At 41.2% G+C, this 20572-nt stretch overlaps 2 protein-coding genes and 1 long non-coding RNA gene across 3 annotated transcripts in view; 2 read left to right on the top strand and 1 right to left on the bottom strand.

Annotated features, from left to right (window-relative positions):
* The first annotated feature begins 6 nt into the window (after positions 1–6).
* Positions 7–3391, top strand: LOC109315731 (EF-hand calcium-binding domain-containing protein 10-like). The gene is made up of 4 exons (XM_019543566.1): positions 7–133; positions 1757–1921; positions 2288–2372; positions 2832–3391. Exons 1-4 carry the CDS (start codon positions 37–39, stop codon positions 2866–2868), a joined length of 384 nt encoding a protein of 127 aa, XP_019399111.1. The 5' UTR covers positions 7–36; the 3' UTR covers positions 2869–3391.
* Positions 3392–3933: 542 nt separating this feature from the next.
* The window catches only part of RINT1 (RAD50 interactor 1), a 24286-nt gene continuing 7647 nt past the window's right edge, over positions 3934–20572 (bottom strand). Inside the window, exons 3-14 of the mRNA XM_019543565.1 lie at positions 19173–19414; positions 18418–18591; positions 17665–17814; positions 15712–15868; positions 10909–11019; positions 10506–10731; positions 9185–9322; positions 8166–8365; positions 6493–6707; positions 5062–5242; positions 4845–4963; positions 3934–4330 (exon numbers count right to left, since the gene is read on the bottom strand). Of these exons, the coding sequence (XP_019399110.1) occupies positions 4114–4330; positions 4845–4963; positions 5062–5242; positions 6493–6707; positions 8166–8365; positions 9185–9322; positions 10506–10731; positions 10909–11019; positions 15712–15868; positions 17665–17814; positions 18418–18591; positions 19173–19414 (2130 nt within the window). The 3' untranslated portion in view covers positions 3934–4113. The remainder of the gene's footprint in view (positions 4331–4844; positions 4964–5061; positions 5243–6492; positions 6708–8165; positions 8366–9184; positions 9323–10505; positions 10732–10908; positions 11020–15711; positions 15869–17664; positions 17815–18417; positions 18592–19172; positions 19415–20572) is intronic.
* On the top strand, positions 12268–15686 carry LOC109315732. The gene is made up of 2 exons (XR_002102592.1): positions 12268–12647; positions 14131–15686. It is a non-coding gene; the product is annotated as an uncharacterized LOC109315732 (long non-coding RNA).

The following is a 20572-nucleotide window of genomic DNA, read 5'->3' on the forward strand; positions in this document are numbered from 1 at the left end:
GCGCCCCGAGCACGGGCCCGTCTCCAGGCAACGCGGATGGCGGCGGAGCAGAGCGGCCGCGAGTACCTGGCGCGGCACCGGGTCGCCGAGCTGCTGCACGGGCTGGGCGCGCTGCTGCTCCACCACCGCCCCGGTGCGCCCGGGGCCTGCCCCCTCCTGCCCGCCCCGGGACTCGACTGCGCGTCCCAGGGGCCGCTGCGCGCCGCCCGGGAGGGAGGTCAATGGTGGGGCTTCAGTGCGATGAGCGTCAAAGGGTGGAGCCGGTGCATACAGCGGTCCCGGCGCTCTTCAGATGTACAATCGTGTGTTTGCTTCCTGAAGGGAAGTCTGCGCACCCTATTCCCTAATCCGTGCACGCGGCACGCTGGCGTTGTCATGGGCGCGTTAGGGGTTGTGTCGGGCGCATTGACCGTCAGGCGTAGATTCAAGCAGAGCTGGCAACCCTCCGGTGGGATGCGATGCCCTTGGCGCTGCCGACTCATTTTTTGAGACCTGGGGCAGGGGATGCTTTCATCAGCCCTTAGAGGCTTCGGTTTCTGTTCACCGACACAGGGCTGTGGTGCCAGGATCCAAGAGCCATACGTCTGTCTGGGCCTGCAGGGTATTCGTCATGGGCATGCAAGGTTCAGGATCCTGAAGAAGCATCTTTACATGGCTCTTCACGCTGATGTTTCACTTTCTTTTTCTCACTTTATGACTGCACGCAGGCACCCTGGCAGGTTCAATGCTGGAAGTGTAGCGCTGGCATAGCTTGTAACAACCAACATATCTCCTGTCGCAAAGGGAACTTGAGTAACACCTTCCGGAGCAGAGGTGAAATCCAGGTCCTCGTGAAGTCCACGTGCAAGTTTTGCCACTGACTTCAGGAGGGCCAGGATTTCACTCCCACCTCAAAGTGATTAACAAAATAAGGTCAGGCACTATAATCAGTCAAATGTGCCAGAGAGCAAGCAGCAGTTACTCAGACACCTTCTGTTGTACTTGTAATGTGGACCATAATCTGACAATAGAGTTGGGTCAGTTATGTGTTTCTAGCGCAGTTTGGCAACCCCCAGCCCCTGTTTGCTTGGCACGCATGCCTTGAGGCAGACAGCAGGAAAGGGGCTGGGGCTGCACTGCTGCAAGGATCAGGCCCCTCATGACTCCCCCATCACCAGTCCGTAGCACACCATCTTTCTTTCAAGTCAAAGTTGCAGGTGTTTTTGATGCTTCGCCCAAAAACATTGCCAACCCATTCTAGCACATTTTGCAGGTCAGCATAGGAGCCTCTTATTTATTCACTCTCTTTTTAAATAAATACTGGTTAAATTACCCCCTTCCTACATGACATGCCCAAATAGCCAACTGTTTACTATATATACACATAAAAGGAGACTGCCTTCAATGACTCAGCTGCTCCTCAATAGCTTGTTAGCACTGAATCCCATGAGACATCAACATCATGGTCTAGAGCCACACACGACGGTGTTTTGGCCATAACTGGAGACTGCAGTTCCTATCAGAAGCATCATGTAGATTAGGAGGAATATTTTGTGTTTATGAAATTGAAGGCTGAAGTAGTAATTTAGATGCATTAGATTTGATTGTCGTTTCACCAACCTTATACTAAAACAAAGCCAGTCGGCTTTGGTAACTGGAGTTACTTTTGTGGTACGGTAAAGGCAAAGTTGGAATCCAATCAATCACAGACCATATTTGGCAGTAGTTTAGAAATGCATAAAACTAAAACGTGTCATTCTCCTTTATTCTCTTACAGAAAGACCAAGAGAGTTTTTGATCCAAGCACTGGAAAGAATAAAGCTTGCAAAACAAACTGGTGTGGATTATCCCTATCTTATGGACGAACCAAATTTAGAAGCTATGTTTGAGATGTTAGACACTGCAAGTCAAGGCTATATAACACTGGTGCAGTACAAAGAAGGTTAGCCCTTATCTTTTACTTAAGAAAAAGCAGTATTTTTATTTACAAATTAGAACTTTATTATATATTTGATGGTATTACATGCAAGACAGTTGCTGAAAAGCAGCTGAAATTGTTTCATTCAAGGAAAATTCTGACCTCTATAGACTCTAGCTTTGACAAAAAGTAACTTATTGCAAAAAAAAATCCCTAAAGGTTTTTAAGCAAGCCAAAATGTAACACCTTTTGACATGACACCTAACATTGAGCCCAAAAGGTCGAACAGTTCTCATTATAGAGTTCAGCACTTTTTTCCCCAACTTAGTTACAAAAGTCTAAGGCTATTTTAAATGTAAAATTAAAACTCATTCTTTAAAATCTTTGTAGCTCTTAAAACCTTGGGGCTAAGTGCTCAAGATGTGTCTTATGAAGATGGCACAAATATCACACTGGAAGTATTCAAGGAAGAAGTGTAAGTGATCGTTTTTGTCATTTGGGGTTTTTTTGTGGAGGAAAGAGAAACCTGTGGTTAATCTGAAGTTCACCTTTTTTCAAATGCATACTTTTTTAACTCCATAATGGTATTTGTGCATTTAAAACTATATTCTAAAAAGGTACTCCATCTTTTCTGGCAGTGGTCAGATTTCCTAGGACAGGTCAGCTGTTTTGCTTGTTCCTAGTATAGTGTGTGCTTTCTTTTGTCATCTGTAAGGGCATAGGCACGTGAACACATTACCATGAAGTCAGTAAGTGCAGGGACTCGCAGAATAGACTTTGCTCCATGGTAAATACCAATGGGGCAAGCTCTTACCCCATAGTAAAATGACAAGTAACCTGAGGTGGGATCATCCACTAATCACAAGGCAAGAGAGAGATAAAACTCCAACCAGAGTTTATGTAGAATATCAAATTTGTTTTTCTTTTGTTTCAGGAAGAAAAAGATGCTGGCGAGCTGGGTAGTATATTAGTATCAACAGCTATCAGAAATATTTCCCTAAAGTCTCATTCTTATGTTTTCGATATAGATAATCTCTCTCATCCAAAATACATTCTTGGGCTAATAGAGTAGCATCAGTACAGTACACAAGAGGTTTTTTGTGCCAGCTTTAACAGTGGAGTCACCAAGACAAATTTATCCATCCTCACTGTACAGCTGAAAGCCAGCTTTTCAAGGCTCTTTAGTTTGAAAGATATTGTCAAAATAGGTAGTGTATAAAAACATCTTTCCCAATAAAGCTGTTGTTCTGAAGCCTCAATGATAACCAACTCCCCTTTGACAATTACTGGCTCACCATATATAATCCTGCTCCTATACAGAAATTTTTGCAGCATGCAACAGCAGCAGTTATATAGCAACAAATAATATTCAACTTTTAAAAATGTCAAATTTCTTTCAAACCTCTTGTGTAGAAACAAAAGCTGGTTTAAACATAAGGAAGATGCCCACATTTGAACTTAAGCAATTTCAAATAAAAAGATTATTAACAATTACAACCGTCTTGAGGCTTTTTCTTAAACAAGGGGCAAGTCACAAAACACACAGTTATAAACAAGCCTGTAGAGACCTTGGACACTTATGGAAGCAGGTGGTCAAAAATGCCCAATGACAAGGCTTAATTTGAAATCATCAGAAAGCAAACACATGACTCCACCTTATGAATAAGTCTCTGCATGGACATATGAGTACGCAAGATCTATGTATGCAATTCCCAACCCGTAACTTTCCATGCATCAAACCAAATCACGAATTCATGTGCAATGTGTCTATCCCTGTACACAGTACCATATGTGCTGTCTACTCCATATTCTTTGCTAAGCCATGAAAACATCTATATGACCTGAGAGCAATTATCTACTATAGAGACTTCTAGGTTAACAAGAAATATATTCTCATCCCCATCAAGTAGATGCCTCTACCCCAGGGCAGCTATACATGGAGAACAGAGTCAAGTCTGTTTTAGTTTCTTTGAACTGTACTTACTGAACTAGAAATTAACTCAGTCGGTTTTTAAATATTGCATATATAGTTTTTCCCCAAATTTTTCAAAATTAAGGCATAAAACTAGATCGAGCCAATGTCCTGCAAGTGTAGAGTAGCAATTCTTTAAGAGTAATGCAAAAACCAATATTAACATAATATAGTTTGGTTTAATTTTTATTTCAATAAATAATCTGGACTAAACATTTTAATAATCATTTTATAAGACATTTACTTATTTTCCTGTATTTGGCCAGTTTGTTTTCAAATTAAGCAGTATTTCAACATCCTGCTGTGCTAATTTATAAACTCCAAGTTCATTTAAAGCTGCTGTGGCAGATGGCTGGTTTGGATTTAAGATGGTTCCATTTTCTGAGGCTGACTCTAGTACATCCTTCAAAAGCAGGGCAGAGCCAATATTTAGATTCAAGATAATGCAGGCTTCTTTTATGCTTTGGGAGGGAAAAAAATACAAGTTTTACACAATGACACAAGAAATGTTTATTTAACAGGATCACAGAACAAGCTACTTCACTAGTGTGAGCGGGATCATTAAGTAATGACACCCTCTTTTGACAGCAAGAAAGAAGGAATCTTGAAGAGGAAAAAGATATCACAACTTATGTCAAGGCAAATAATAGCAGTCATTCATCCTCCCCATTACTGGTACATTGTGGACCAGATCCCATTCAGTCTGTTACACAGTCAAACCTATTCAGCTGCTCATTCAAAAAAGATATGCATCTTGTCCCAGCAAAGAAGAGTGATCCTTCTCTATCTAGAGAAGCACATTTCTTACATTCTCTCATAGGACAGCTCTGTGCAGTGTCCAGAGCCTGTAAACACTGAACATGGAATATCCTACAGGCTACTAACAAGAAATGAATGACACAGAATATGTTTGCCTCCCAACAGATTCAGAGCCATATGTTGAAATATTAAAGCTTTATAAACTTGCATACTTACTGTTTGAAATAGTTTTCTGGTCTCTTGCAATAGTGTGAAAATAAAGGGAACAGATTCCTACTCATATCAAACTGGAGTTGTGCTGCTCCTCCTTCATTGAAGTGATTTGCCAAAATTATCTACATTAGTAGATGAGAAAATATATCTATTAACTTAACAGTGCAAGTCACTTTCACCTTCACTGTACAGCACAGATTACATCTCTGCATAGACTTACTTCCTGATAGATGAACACATCCACTTTCTCCACAAGCATTTGCCAGAAGATTTTAAACAGTGAGTGACACAGCTGCTGTTCTAGCTGCAGCAAGCGGTCTCTTAATGTCAACAACATTGGGCAAGCTGTGCTGGATAAGGACATTACTGCCTGCTCCGCCTGGGATGGCAAAGATAACCACCTGCACAAAACAGGTGTACAATGAAAACTGTGTTATCATAAAGTTATTTCTGGGGAAGCAACCAAGATGAATGAAGCCTGTCTTTTACAAGAGTCAACTGCACACAGATTTATCCAATGTGCTCAAATCCAACGCAAGGTTTTTTACCCTGTTCAACATGGAAGGGGGAAAGAAACCTCATCTTGGATTCAAGTATTATCCTGGGTCAGGCAGCTTGAGCTCCAGACCTGAAACCAGGGCCAGAGCTGTCACTGCTTCTACTGCCTGGCTGCTGGCTCAAGGTAGGAGGCACACAGTGGGAACAGAGTACAGGGAGACCACAAGTGGTGGAGTGGGGAGCATGGGGGAGATTGTAGAGCAGCAGAGGAGCTGCTATGCATCTGGCCCAGCCTGGAGCTCAGCTGGGGCTGCCACCACTGCCTGCCCCAAACTGGTGCCACCATGTGCATAGGGTAAGCAGCAACAGTGGGGGGGGGAGGGGGGGGAAAGGCAGGCAGGCAGGCACCAGGGGGCAAGTGACAAGAGTTGAAGAGTTGGGCTATCCGTCTTGCTGCCACTTCTTTCCATACCACAGCAGCAGTGAGGGCATAAATCTAAGATGACCCTGCAATGATGAGATCCTATACATGGAAATATATAAATATAACTAATGCATAGGTGTCCATGTACCAAATCTAATTGGGGGTGGGGAATCTTGTATTCAAGGTAATTTTGGATTTAAGCAAATACGATAATTTCTTATGCTTTTGCCTTCTTCTGCTGAAGTATTATTGTTTAGCACTATGGACAAATACTCCTCAAATTCATTCTAGTAGTATCAAGAACTCAAAGGCCATTCAGAAGGAGAAAGAGCAAAAATGTTTAGCATCATAAAAAACAAAAACAAAAAAAAAAAACTAGCAAATTTTACCCCAGAGCAAACACCCATAGTCACATTCAGGCCTTCACAAAACAGGCAGTCTGCAGACCCCTTTCCATATTTGTTGCTTAATATTCCAAAGGGAAATAGTGCCAAAACAGGAGTCAGGCAGGGGTTTCCAATAAAGAGACTGCCCTAATTCTTGCAAGGCTGTACTTTAGAAACTGCTTTGATGGAACAGGGAAAAATTTTTTCAAAGTCTGCTACACTGATCTCAGCTTATTCACAAAGCCACATCTTAGCCGCTATTTGCCACCCAAACTAATGTTAACTCAAAATTGTGTACTAGAAATAATGATCATCAATATTCCAAATAAAAACAAAGAATCACCTTTCTTTTCTGTACAGCTTTGCTGCATCTTTGACCTCCCTGAAGACATGATCTACTTGACGGGTCAACATGTCATGCTTTAAGCGTTCTAGGAGGTTAATCATATCATCAAAGACAGAGCTCTCCATAGAAGCCAGTTGCCCTAGCTGTAGCTTACTGAGTGCATTACTATCTGCACACACCTCGAGAGCTGCTTGTTGAAGCTGCAAGAAAAACTACAAAAACAAAACAAGCAAGATTTAAATACCTCTAAGCAGATGACAACCTTTTTCTGATACTTTAATACATGTAGGTCCAGTGATAACACAGCTCCTTAAGACAGCATTATAGCACAAGTGGAGAAGGGGGCAGCACATCAGGCCCATCCGCATGCAGATGATACCACCATCACAGGTTGGATCTCGCTTGCAGGCTGTATGTTGCACATCCCTTGTCTACATAGCTAATATTCTGCATGCTGCACATCCCTTGTCTACATAGCTAATATTCTGCATGCTAAGCTGTGAATGTTACAATTTCTAATGACTCATTAAGCATTTATGTCAAGGGAGACTACTCCTGAAACTGCATACAGGCTTCCCTCGCTTTATGCTGTACATGTGTTCCTGGAAAATGGTGCATAACTTGAATTTGCATAAAGGGAACCCACTTTACAATACAACAAATAGGGATATGTTCCAAGATCTCAACTCTACTGAATCCCAAACCCATTTCTACCACTTTTACAAGACAATTGTGGTACTTACCAACAGCAGACAGTACACAAGCACAGGGCACTATCATAATAGGGATGGTAACTACAGAAACATGTCACAGACAACGAGCGAGGAGCACAGATCCACACAGGAAACTGTTTGGGTGCACATCACTCCCACAAAGCACTGCCTAACACAGCTGACTGCGGGCTTCCACCACACTGATCACCTAAGAGTGAATTTACCTCACATACAACAAATTTTGGGTATAAAAAGCACCACTGCATAAAAGCGAATTCACACATACAGAACCCACATAAAGCGAGGGAAACCTAGATTGAAATATACAGAAACCGGCCCCAATTCTGCCTCACGACTTACTAGTGCAAACCCATGTGCCCATACAGTCTAAGTGATATACATGGAGCTCTGCACAGTCTGCACAGGCTCATTAAACCATGAAGGCAGATTAACCCATAAATGTACCAGTTTTGCTATAGCCTGGAAGTGTATGATGCTACACTTCAGAAAATTAGTTTGGGAGTGTTGCTTCCTGGCCTGACTTGCAAAGAAAACTGATTAAATTTTAGCAGGATCCACATCTGTAGCAATGGTGAGGTGTTTGCAGGTTTTATTCTGTTTTTTTTCAATCTAAGTATCCTTAGCAGATCTATTTCTGTAAGAGTTTGTAGGATAGAATCCAGGTAACAAAACAGTCACATTACACAACTAATTTTCTGAAGACCCCTCAGCTTTAGGCTTTCCAGTATATTGTGGTAAACTGTGGCATTTAAGCACTGCTTAGACTCTGGCAAGGAACTTAAACATCTGTTATTAAATCTGAATCTAGTTCTATTTTTGTCATGATTGATTCTGTATCTTAAAATATTAGGATGAAGTGTTTTTTATTTTCAGCACCGCTAATTATACAGCACATGACAGAGCTAGTTCATTTCTTTATACAACAATAATACTTACAACATTGTCAGCCCAGTCTGATAATACTGTTGCTATGTAGTTAACAGCATTAAGAATTGCACAGTATCGGAAGCCTAAGAAAGCTCTAGTCTCTTCCTTCATAACCTGAGTCAATCGTATCCTGAAATCATCAACTAAGTCTTTTTGTAACTCCAAGAACTGCAGTTTTCTAGAAGCTGTAGGAAGGTTCTTATATCTGTCTGGAGAGAGGATTGTAAGAAGTTTTGATTTTCCAGAGCTAATTAAACTTTTAAAAGATAAAGATTTGCAGTTGAATTATTACTAAAGCCCCCATTCCTGCAGATTTATACACATACTGACACACTACATACTTCCACTGAAATCAAGGGAACCATTTACCACATGTCAAGTTAAACACGTGTAAGGTTTTGCAGGATTAGGGCCTACATGTATGAATCTCACTAAAACAAAAAGATCAAATTTCAGAACAACCTAAGAACACTGTGTGGACCCCCAACATCTCCACAAAAGATAAGGTAGACAAGTTTAGTATGCAAATAAAAGTCACCATATTGTTAATCTGCTTTATGCCGCGTTATGGAACAGGTAAAATTACATTATAGCAGCTAAGTGTGCAGGAATTCAGAGCTGACTTCCTGAAAACAAACAGGATTTATTTTATAATTAATTCTAATAAATACATTGGATTTTTATTTTTTCTTTTCTTTCAAATTTTAAGGAATATTTCTAGTTACGAATAAAAAATATTTCTTGATAAACATTAGCACTTCAAAAGTGTACCAATTTTGGCCAAATATGAAGGCCTGATCACTCTCACTTGCATTATTCATAAAGTTCAATAACAAAGAAATAAATGCCTGATAATTGATTTTGTTAAATGCAAACACCACAACATTTCTAACTTGCTATTCCTTTGATGAATCCCAAACCACCGACACTTAATTTGGATTTCCTTGTTAAATATACAAGTTAGAGCTCCTGAATTATTCAGAATTCATTTCAAGTAGCAAGCTAAATATCTCAAATTATTTAATTACCTGTGATAACAAATAACAGTGTCATAAAAGTTTCCGCACAGCCTGGGACTTTCATTTCATCTACATCACTGATATCTTTATACTGTGAAATCCAGGCAGCCTCAGAGGAAAGCATGGAGTCCATTTTCTGAAGAGCAACTGACAGGCACAGGAAACATTAAATAATTTAAAGTTTAGATGCGTTATTTGCAGTTGCTTTAGAGGTTACAAATTTTTCATTTCTTCTAACAATTCAGTCAATTGCAGCTTTTAATAAAAACTTAAAAGGAATCCTAAATGTTATGATTTACTTAAAGTATCACTCAGATTTAAATACAATAACATTTGCAACTTCTGACATTAATTGCTTCAATAAGAAGTAAAGTGATATAAGCTTGCCTAACCATCATTACATGTTAATCTTTTTTGGAGTACCAATAATGTTCCAATTTTTCCTTTACTAGAAAAAGCATACAAAAACTCATGCCCACTTCTGCTGTTATTATTCTTTAACATTTTTATAGCATTTAAAAAGCCACTATTATTCCTACTATTAACCTGGCTTGATACCCTGTCCCTACTATCCTGATGATTAGCCTTGCTAGTCTGAGTGTAAAGCACTTTGTTGTCATGCACTCAAAAACTAAAACTTGCCATATGTAGGAACAGACACTGGGTATCGTACATTTTCCAAACCATAACTTCTACCCTTCACACTGTAGCTTACTACCCAAATATATTATTTAATGTCATCCCTTTCTGTCAGATTTGCCAAATGGCATTAAAAATTATATAAAGTTACTCCAAAAACCTATTTGCCCAGCAAAACTCCGATTAATATTTTTGAAAGCCAAATACATTCACTGCACTCTATTCAGCCAGGTTATTTGCTTTTTTAATTCTTTTACTTCCTGCCTTCATACTGCTTTTTTCCTACAACAGCTTGTAGTGTGTGTTGTTCTGTACACGTGTTCTTTACTTGCACCCTATATTTTCACTATTTCATTATTCCTTTCCTCTCCACAAAACTAATCCCCCTCTTTTTTCCCTTTACCATATTTGGGTTTTTTCTGTCTTATCCTATAAATTTAAAGGCCCACCGACATGCACTTAAAATGGGAACTTTACCAGAGGAATAAAATTACTAAATCCTACAGAACTACAGGTTGTGGTAGAATCATTAAATATTGCTTTAATATTAAATCAACAGTCCTACAGTATAAAAATTAGGGCCCTGATGTAATATCCCCCATGCATGCAAGTTAACCAACCTCACTGGGACTGAGTAAGCATTGCACAATTACGCCTTCTGTATTGTTTAAAACAATCATAAAAGCCTTACATTTCCTTTCCACAGTTAACCACCTCTGAAAGCAGGTTTCTTCCGACAGAATATGCATACAGCTGGGAAAGGTGCTGAGGTATCCATGAACAATGTACAGCTCTCTCTCAAACAGAAGCACTTCATCCACAAGATGACAGAACAGGTTATCATCATACAACAGGCAAGGAATATCAGCAGCCAACTTCTCCAAAATTAGCATTACTAGAGCACGGGAGAATTCAAGCTTTTACAAGAAAAAAAATTAGAAAAAGGTCAAAGAACTGAAATGTCAGTATTTATGTAGTTTTAAAACTTCTTTTGGGAGGTCAGTTCAAGCTAATCATAAACCCACTGAAATCAATTCAACTTGCTAACTCCATAGCTAAAATATGGCCATGTAAAACTGAACATATTTTCTTACCCTTGCATTCACTGAATAGCCTGCCTTGTCCAATATTGGCTGGATTTTTTCATCAAGAAACTTAGCGTGATTTCCAATCCACATGAGGACCTGGGTTAGGTACCATTCGGGCTTCAACGTAAAAAGAAGTGTCAGAACATTAACCCTACCCAGATAACATTTGTTCATCTGATACATGAAAGCAAATACAGATTTCACTTGTGTTATCTATTGCAAACTACAAGCAAAAAGAAACAAAAATATGGTTCAAATAACTAGTTAGAAAATGTACCTTTAGTATTGTTTATAAAAAAAAAAAACCTCACAAAAATTTCAAAATTAACTAACAGAAGCCATAATAGACTTGTAAAACTACCCAGTGTTTTCAACTCTTTAAAATACTGAATATAAGAGCAACCAAAATATGCAAAACAGTAAGGAAGGTCCAGGGAAGACAGTTAAAGATTGCCAATTTATATATAAATATAGGAATTGTGAATTGTTTTCCAGCCACAATACTGTACTTAAAAAGGTTCAGGAGAGAAGGTTATATTGTTTAGCATGGGGGCAGAGGGGAGATGGTGGTGAAGAACGAGATACAGAAGTGTATGTTTATGCCAAAACTACTGACCGGTCTGCTCTGTGGAGTAAACAAATCTTCTTTTGTTTTTAAAGCACAGATCATCCTTTCCCACTGCAAATACTGCATGTATTTACATGGAATTATTTATGTACCTGTAGCTGTTTTAATGAAAAATTTTGTCCTTTGCTTAAAACCGTCACGGGGAACACACTACCTATTTTTGCCCTTCGTTTCATCTCCCCTTTCCATTTTTCCCTCTGCAGCATCCGCTTCCGTGCCACTGGATTCCTCTCTCCCTTGTACAGGCTTCCTGACTGCACCATATACTCTTTTCCAGGAGACAGAAGAAAATACCATGCTGAAAAGATGGCTGACAGAAATACCAGTTGTCTCATCTTTTACACAGCATTCAATGATACTGGAAACAGATGGCCTGGAAGCACTCCCAGATATTTCATTTTGTTTCTTTACAATTAAAAGCTTGCAGAAATAATTTGAGAACAAAAGCAATCACTATGGGTGCCTATACATGAGCAGGGAAGCTACTCCGATGCACTGTAACTCCAGTACGTGGGAGCAGACTCAATTAATTAAGTCTTCTGAAGTGTGGCAATTACTGTGCTCCAGCAGCCTACCACATCTTGTGTATCAGCATTCCTGGGCTTCAAAATGGTGGCAGGGGCACTTTATCTGAAGCTTGTTCAACAAGCTTCAGATAAAGCACCCCCACCACCATTTTGAAGTGCAGGGACGCTGATACACGAGATGCTCTGGGCGCTTTAATTATACTGGCTCTAATTATAGCACCTCCCTCCAGCCCCAAAGCATATGTATAAACACTCTACATGACCAGCCAGGACTCCCCACAAACCCAAGTAATACGGTCTTCATATTCACAGAACAGTAGAACTGGGAAAAGTCCTACAAATGTTATCTAGTCCATGCACCAGCAGGATGAAAGACACCCAGGCCACCTTTGTTCTTAAAAACCTCTCATGAGGATTCAATAACCTCGCCAGGCAGCCTGTCCTCGTGTTCATTACATTTAGAGTTTGAAGGTTTTCCTAATATATAACCTAAAACTCAACAGCAAATTAAGCCCATTCCTTTTTGCACCTCCTCTCAGTGGACCTGGTGAACAACTGATCACCACCCTTTTTATAACATTCTTTTCATAGTTTCTAGGGTCGGAAGGGAACTGAGCAGATCAAGTCTGACCCCCTGCCATGGCAGGAAAGAGTACTGGGGTCAAACAACCCCAGCAAGGTGTACATCTAGCCTCCGCTTAAACACCCCCAGGGTAGGAGCCTGCACCACTTCTCTTGGAAGTTGGTTCCAGACCCTAGCCGCCCTGACAGTGAAGTAGCGCCTCCTGGTATCTAACCTGAACCTACCCTCTGCCAGCTTGTGACCGTTATTCCTGGTCACTCCTGGCGGTGCTCGGGAGAACAGGGACCCCCAATGCCTGCTGGTCCCCTCTGACTAGTTTGTAACAGGCCACAAGATCCCGCCTCAGCCTTCTCTTGTGGAGGCTGAACAGGTTCAGGTCCCATCGCCTCTCCTTGTGGGACCTGCCCTGCTGCCCCCTGATCATACGAGTGGCCCTGCTCTGGACCCTCTCGATGCCGTCGACATCCCTCTTGAAGTGCGGTGCCCAGAACTGGACGCAGTACTCCAGCTGTGGCCTGACCAGTGTCACATAGAGGGGGAGTACCACCTCCCTTGACCTGCTTTAGATGCATCTATGGATGCATGACAAAGTACAGTCGGCCTTCCCGACGGCATCCCCACACTGCCGGCCCATGTTCATCCTGGCATCAATGACTCCAAGATCCTTTTCTGCCTCTGCACTGACGAGAAGGGAGTACCCCAGCCTGTAGGTATGGTGCCGGTTGTTCCTCCCTCGGTGCAGCACCTTGCACTTGTCAGTGTTGAAACCCATCCTGTCCTCATCCGCCCACCCCGTAACCTGTCTAGGTCCGATCACAGCCTGTTCCTCCCTTCTAGTGTGCCCACATCCCCCCCACATCTTAGTGTCATCAGCAAATTTGAACAGGGTGCTTTTTATCCCCTCGTCCAAGTCGCTGATGAAGATGTTGAACAGTGCGGGCCCGAGGACCGAGCTCTGAGGGACCCCACTGCCCACATCCCTCCAGGTCTAAAATTACCCATTCACCACCACTCTCTGGGTGCTGCCCTCCAGCCATTTGACTGTGTAGGTGTCAACACCACAGTCCCCCAGTTTTTTTTTTAATGTGAACGGGGTGAGAGACTGTGTCCAGGAAGACTATGTCCACTGCTACCCCTGCATCTATCAATTTGGTGACCTGGTCGTAGAAGGCCACCAGGTTGGTTTGACAGGACCTGCCACTGATGAACCCATGTTGGCTGCCCCTAAGCATAATCTCCCCTGTTGGCCCCTCGGGGACAACTGCCAGGATAATTCTCTCAAAAAGTTTACCCAGGAAGGAGGTAAGACTAACTGGCCTACAGTTTCCTGGGTCCTCCTTCATCCCTTTTTTGAAAATGGGAACCACGCTGGCCCTCTTCCAGTGCTCTGGCACCTGGCCAGAGCACCACGAGTGCTCGTAAAGCTGTGCCAGGGGTCCTGCAATGACCTCTGCTAATTCCCTCAGCAATCTGGGGTGGAGATTGTCAAGACTGGAAGATTGTTACGTCCTTCTTTAACCTTCTCTTTTTGTACGCTACAGAAAAACAGCTCCTTTAGAATAAGTCAGCCATGAGGAAAGTTTGAACTTCTTACTTTATTTGTTGCTCTCCTCTTGAAGCCTGTCTGTCTACATCTTAGTATGATGCCCAACACTAGGTACATGCTACGGCTGTGGTCCTACCAGTGCCACGTAGGAGGTAATTCTGCTGTCTTACTTGTGACACTTAACATATATCAGACTGTCCTCTTCTAAAATACAAAACAGCACCCCAACATCACACTGACAACTCATTCAATTTGTGATCCACTGTAATCCCCAGATTGTTCCCCATTTCATATTCTCCTTCTTATATGTAGCATTTAGCAAATGTCTTTACTACATTTCATAATGTTGGTTTCCAACCTTTTATCCAATCTGTCACGATTAATTTGAATTCTGATCCTGTCCTCCAAAAGAACAGGCAATACCTTCCACGTTGCTGTTATCTATCACTTTTTACTCTCCCTATTTCATCATCCAAGTCCTCCACAAAAATTCTGACTATAAGCAAACCGGAAGATTCCTGTGGGATCCAAAGTACCCTACCTTTGATAGTGAACCTCTAATAACTATTCTTTAAGAGCAGTTTTTAAGCCAGCTCAGCACTCACCTTATGGTTACTTCCCTAGTTTGCTTATGAAAATTCCCTATAATCTGATTCCAAAATATGTCACATCATCATTCCACAATTATCCACAAGTAAGCAGGAAACACATTCAGGGGTTACTGTCATTGTGAAAATATACCTACAAATTCATCCAGTAATGTCACATCCAAGCACATGGATAACAGAATACCTATTCCTAAGGTAACTACAGCAGATCTGAGAACAGAATAAGACCTGTTTTCTTGTAGAAATGCACCTAAATCATATACTGAGCTGAAAAACCCCTTGAACACTGATGGCACTGAAAAAAAAAAAAAAAAATCGAAACAAATCTTTTTTTCCAAATATGGGATGTTAACTAAAAACTAAAAAAGACAAGCTAAAAAAAAGACTAATTATATAGTCTTGGGCCACTAAAAGTATGGCCATTTTAATGGCAGAATTTAAGACTTGTAACCTTTGGAAAATGCTGAAGATAGTGACATTAAACCAAATATACTCTTTTATACACCAGTGACACCAAGCAGCCAAGAGAGGTGAAAAAGAGCTTCCACATAGAGGGAATAAATCCACACTCCTCAAGTTGTGGAATCTGTCTAATGCTACAGTAGGTCCTGCATCGGTCCCCGCACCTAATAGAGGGCAACAGCAAGTATAGCACAGGAATTTCCCATTGCCCAGGCAGGCAAACTGTACAGTGCACCAACTTGCCATGCGGAAAGCATGACCTGTGGTTCTTCTCCAAATTGTGTTTTCCCTCCACACGCACAAAGTAAATGGTCGGTGAGCCCCAAGCATTCCAGAAAAAAAAAAAAAAAAAAAAAAAAACCAGCCACAACCTTTAATGAAGTATGTGTCACCATAGTTAGAAATGTTTAGTTTTCAGTAAAACTGTAATGAAATCAAGACTGCTTTTCCCCTACCTTGCTTAAAACATTAGTTTGTCTGTTCCCAGTGAAATGATACCTGAACCTTTTCTGAAGAGGATTTAGCATGATTTGCATTGGTAGAATAATAGGTGGTGATGAAGGTAGAGAATACTTTTCTGGCAGTTGTTTTGGTTTGGTTATCAGTTCATCTCTAAGGTTTGAGAGTTAAGGATAAAATATTTTATTGATAGACCATTTATAAAAGCATTAGATTATCTCAGTAGCATAATGTCGCCGGGCACAAAGGTGCCTGCTCCTATAAGAGCAGAAACTGCCTATGGAGAGTCCTAAGAGCCAGACAGAAGCCCACAGGTGCGGTTTACTATGGCAACAGGCTAACAAGTAAATTAGCCTGCACCTGCACCCGGTCAGCTGACCAGAAGAGGCAGGGCCCTGGGCAAATATAAACCCCAGGGCTGGGAGTAGCCAGGGGGGAAGGAGTTCTTGGAGAAGAAGCTCACCAGAGAGGCTTGGCTGCCGGTTTCTACTCTGGGTAGGATTAAGGGATTCCAGGAGCTCACCTAAGACCCTGGCTTATAAGGCACTTAGTGCTGGGAGAAGTTTGATGTTCTAAAGGGACAAAGCACACCCAGAACTGCTTATATTATGTTATAGCCCAGGGGCTCAGAGTTTAGCTGCTGTTTGACTGGTGGATTGGGTTGAGGCTACTGGGGAAGGAGGCAGCTTCATCGGAGGCCCATGACACTGTGGGGACCCCAGCGCCAGTGTGGGGCACGGTGATAAGGGGCTGCGGAGAGCCTGGCACCAGTGTGGGGCGCAGTGATACCATCTACAAGGCTTGGGGTATGGTAAAGGGGTGGTTTTGGAGCCATGCATCTAGCCCATAAGGCTGGGGGTGTCCTGCGAGTCACCCATTTTGAACGGGGATGCCAAAGGGGTCTAAGAACCCACAAGGTTCAGTGGAGTGCAGCAAGACCATGTCCAGAATACAGACTTGAGCACAGCCTCCCAATTTACTAAAATTACCAGCAAGATGTGGTGGGCGAGAAAGGTGCCTGTTGGGCAAGACTGGCACGGTCAAGGAGCCCTAGGGGTATCACAGCCATTCCTGGGGACCCCATCCCATGACAAGTTCCAGATGTCCCCAGCCCAAGGATTCTCAACCAGGGTGCTGCTCAGTATTAGCACTATTAAATGTCCAAACACCTACATAATTTGCAAGGTCAACACAGAAATATCAAACAGGAATCCACAGTGCCAAAAACTTTCTGATATGTTATGGTTTTTTTCCAATAGAAGAATCACTCTATTTTTCCCCATAGTCAAGAAATGAAAGACAAACACTGGCATTCTCAAGGGATGCTCTGAGTCCAACACAGTTAAGAACCACAGTTCTAGTCAACTGAAATCAATGTTATACATACCATATTTCCAAAACGTTGCAAATATGTTAATATAGAACCAGCTAATTATGTATTTCAAACAATTCAGGTTCTTGAGAACTGATTTGTCATATTAAGTGACAGCAAGTCAATTTAGTTAGGATATCTACTTTATCAGTGTTTCCAAAACATGTAGCCCTCTAACAATCCCACATATATATTAATACACTGACAGAACGCAGCAAGAGCTCGGGGGATTAATAGTGCAGAAGAAGAGCATTTCACCTTTTGGTCACCAATTTATGTGATACAAACTAGCAAAGAACAATTTTATTTATTTATTTATTTATTTATTTATTTATATCAACTAAGGACTCTTCAGTGGAGTATGTGAAAAGTATTAATGATCTTAGTCCATTTCTAGGAAACAGATTGAATGCATAAATTCTTAAGTACCAAATCTTCAAACACACTTTAGCTTGCAAAAGCAGCATCAAGTTTAATATAAAAATTTTAAGTAATCATACATTTCTTCTTTAATGTTTGTTCATTGTTTCTACTAAAATTCACCGTGGGGGGAAAAAAATTAATTAAAAAAGGATACGAGGTTTGCAATTTCAGAAGCTGAGAAAACAGCATCTCCAAATTATTGTATACATCTGAAGCACTGCCTGGTGTAGCAAGGCCAAAAGCCTGAGACTGTGGTGGCCCAATAAATGGCCAGTGAAGCTGAGTTAATATCGCCTCAAAATCACTGTAACAGAAAATATATCCATTAACATGAAGCTATAATACAGTGGTTCTCAACCAGGGTGCAACAGCACAGGCACGGCTGTTGGGGGGGCAGCAGCCAGATAAAACTGCCTCACACACAAGAGGACTGGCATGTGAGCACTCCTGCATTAGGGTTCTCTGATCAGCCTAAAGCAAGCAAGAAAGCTGGCTTATGCTGTTTCTTCTCCTCTACCCCCCACCCCTTACACATATCCCCTTACCAAAAGAGAGTCATATGGAACAGTTCTACCTGTCCCACACACCTATTTCTGGGAGATGCATGCAGGTCAGACCAAGAAAGACTGCAACATGAGCCAGCTCTCTTGCCTGCTTTAGGCTGATCAAGAACCCTAATGCAGGACAAGCATGCAGATGTGCCAAAGCCCTTCCTAGTGTGGTTGTGAAGCAGGCACTGCCAACACTTAAGTGGTTCTTAACTAGTAAGTTGAGCACCAATTGTGGTTCTCAACTGGGGATGCCACCACATTCAAAGAGTTGTGGAAGGGTGCCCTGACTCTGAAAACATTAAGAAGCAATGCTATAGCAAAATGTAAAAATAAGAGAATGGTAGTGCATTCCCTACCTTGAAAGTTTGTCCTTAAGAATTTTATGCCAGAATTGAACAGTGGACCTCACAAAAGCAAGAAGATGAGAACAAGATGATTCCTGAAGCCTAATATCCAGTTCTGCCATGGATGCTAAAGTAGTGGCTGCCTCTGGGACATTATTGGTCATCAGATACTGCTGAATATTATCACTATAAAATAAAGCAAAGTTATGGCAAAATTCATTACATATTACTCATCTTATTGGGTAATGAATTAAATTCAGCTTTTTTACAATACTGATTTCTGAGCAGCTATATCAGTACTGTAAGTATACATGAGGCACCCAATTACACTTTTGGCTCAGACCAAAGCCAACAGAGCCACTGAAGAGCCACTGAAGGGCATAATATACATGCCCTTCTTTCTGTTCAGATATCCACTGAAGTTGGCATTTCCTCACCATTAACCTGTTAGACGCTGGTTATATCATTTCCTATATGGCAATTTACAACCAAATAAATAGATTCTTACTGTAAATATTTCTTCCTACTTACCCTTCACCAATCCCCTCCCATGTACAAAATAAGTTACTACTGTCAAAGAATCAACAAATTAGGAAGTCAGAGTAACAGCTCAAATGAGATATGAATTCTCAATCATTAGCCATTAAGAAGCATTTACAATTCCAAGAATGTTCTTAAACTTGATTATTTAAGATTAAAGCTTTAAGAAAGATGCAAAATTGCCAAAATAAGGTATTTAGAAATATAAATGGGCTTTTTTTCTTTACCTTAGTTCTTCTATTCGTGAAATCCACTTTAGGTAAGCGAGGTGTCGTTCCATTTCTTCTATTTGACTAATCAAGACATCAAGAGCCTCCATCCATGGCTGTGCTTTCAATAGGTGATTATCAATTGATTCAGACAGGAGAGTTTCTTCTTCCAGGAGTTGACTAAGAGTCTTCTCAGAATCCTCTGCATTCTTTAAGGCATTTTGAATTCTTTTGGGAACTTCTGATGAAACAGTAAGTACCTGTATTAATGGAAGAAAAATAGGGCTCACAAAAATGTACTGCATTATAAAAAAGAAAACGAAAACATAAAATTGTAGAAAAATAGGGCTCAAGACCTCTCAATGTCATCTAGTCCAACCTTCTCCTAAAAGTAGGCTCATCTTCGTCTAAACCATCCCAGACAAGTGTCTGTCTAACCCACACTTCAAAATTTCCAATGACAACAATTCTACAACCCTTCTAGGTAATCTTTTCCAGTGCTTACCCAGTCTCAGATTTAAGAATCAACATTAAATATCTAATCTGAATCTACTGCAACTTAAGTTGTCCATTGCCAGTAACAGAAAAAGTGATCATCTAAACTGATCACTGGCCTCTTTAACAAGCTATTTCATATTTGAAGACTTATCAAATCTCCTTTCATTTTTTTCTTCTGTAAACCAAGTAGTCCCCAGTCTTCAAACCTTTCCTCAGACATCTTGTTTTTCAGACTTTTAAACCCTTTTTTGCTATCCTCTGGATACTTCCCAGCTTGTCCATACCATTCTCGAATTGTAGTACCGAAAATTAAACGCTGTACTCCAAAGAAAGTCTCATTGTTGCCAAATTAAGTAGAAGAATAGCTTCCTATGGCTTTCATGCAATACTCCAGTTAATGCATCCAGTATGCTATTAGCCTTTTTGCAGCAGTATTATATTGTTGACTCAATCTTGCCACAGACTACAGCCCCCAATCATTGCCTAAGTTTCAGTACTGTAGGGAATCACTCCCCATTTTGTATCTATGCATTTAAACTATTCCTTCCTAGATGCCGTACTTTGTATTTGTCTTTTCTCAATTTCATCCATATTGATTTTAGAATATTTTTCCAGCTTTGCTAAGTCATTTTGAATCCTAATCACAGGATCACAGAATCTCTAGAATCAGGCCCCAGGGGAGGCACACCTGGGCCAAGGGTTAGTGAGGAACTAGTTAGGGAGCTTCTGGAGGGACTGGACATATTCAAGTCAGCCAGTCCGCACGATTTCCACCCTAGAGTACTAAAGGAATTGGCTGAGGTCATTGCAGGACCCCTGGCTCGACTTTACGAGCACTTGTGGTGCTCTGGTGTGGTGCCAGAGGACTGGAAGAGGGCCAACGTGGTTCCCATCTTCAACAAGGGGAAGAAGGAGGACCC

Source organism: Crocodylus porosus, unplaced genomic scaffold (assembly GCF_001723895.1).
Source record: "Crocodylus porosus isolate Cpor-Errol unplaced genomic scaffold, CroPor_comp1, whole genome shotgun sequence".
In the NCBI taxonomy this organism is placed as follows: Eukaryota; Metazoa; Chordata; order Crocodylia; family Crocodylidae; genus Crocodylus; species Crocodylus porosus.

Excerpts from the sequence above, each read along its gene's own strand:
- LOC109315731 (XM_019543566.1), top strand. The coding sequence starts at position 37 with ATGGCGGCGGAGCAGAGCGGCCGCGAGTACCTGGCGCGGCACCGGGTC. Across the intron at positions 134-1,756 it reads GCTGCTCCACCACCGCCCCG|AAAGACCAAGAGAGTTTTTG; the intron begins GTGCGCCCGGGG and ends ATTCTCTTACAG. Across the intron at positions 1,922-2,287 it reads ACTGGTGCAGTACAAAGAAG|CTCTTAAAACCTTGGGGCTA; the intron begins GTTAGCCCTTAT and ends AAATCTTTGTAG.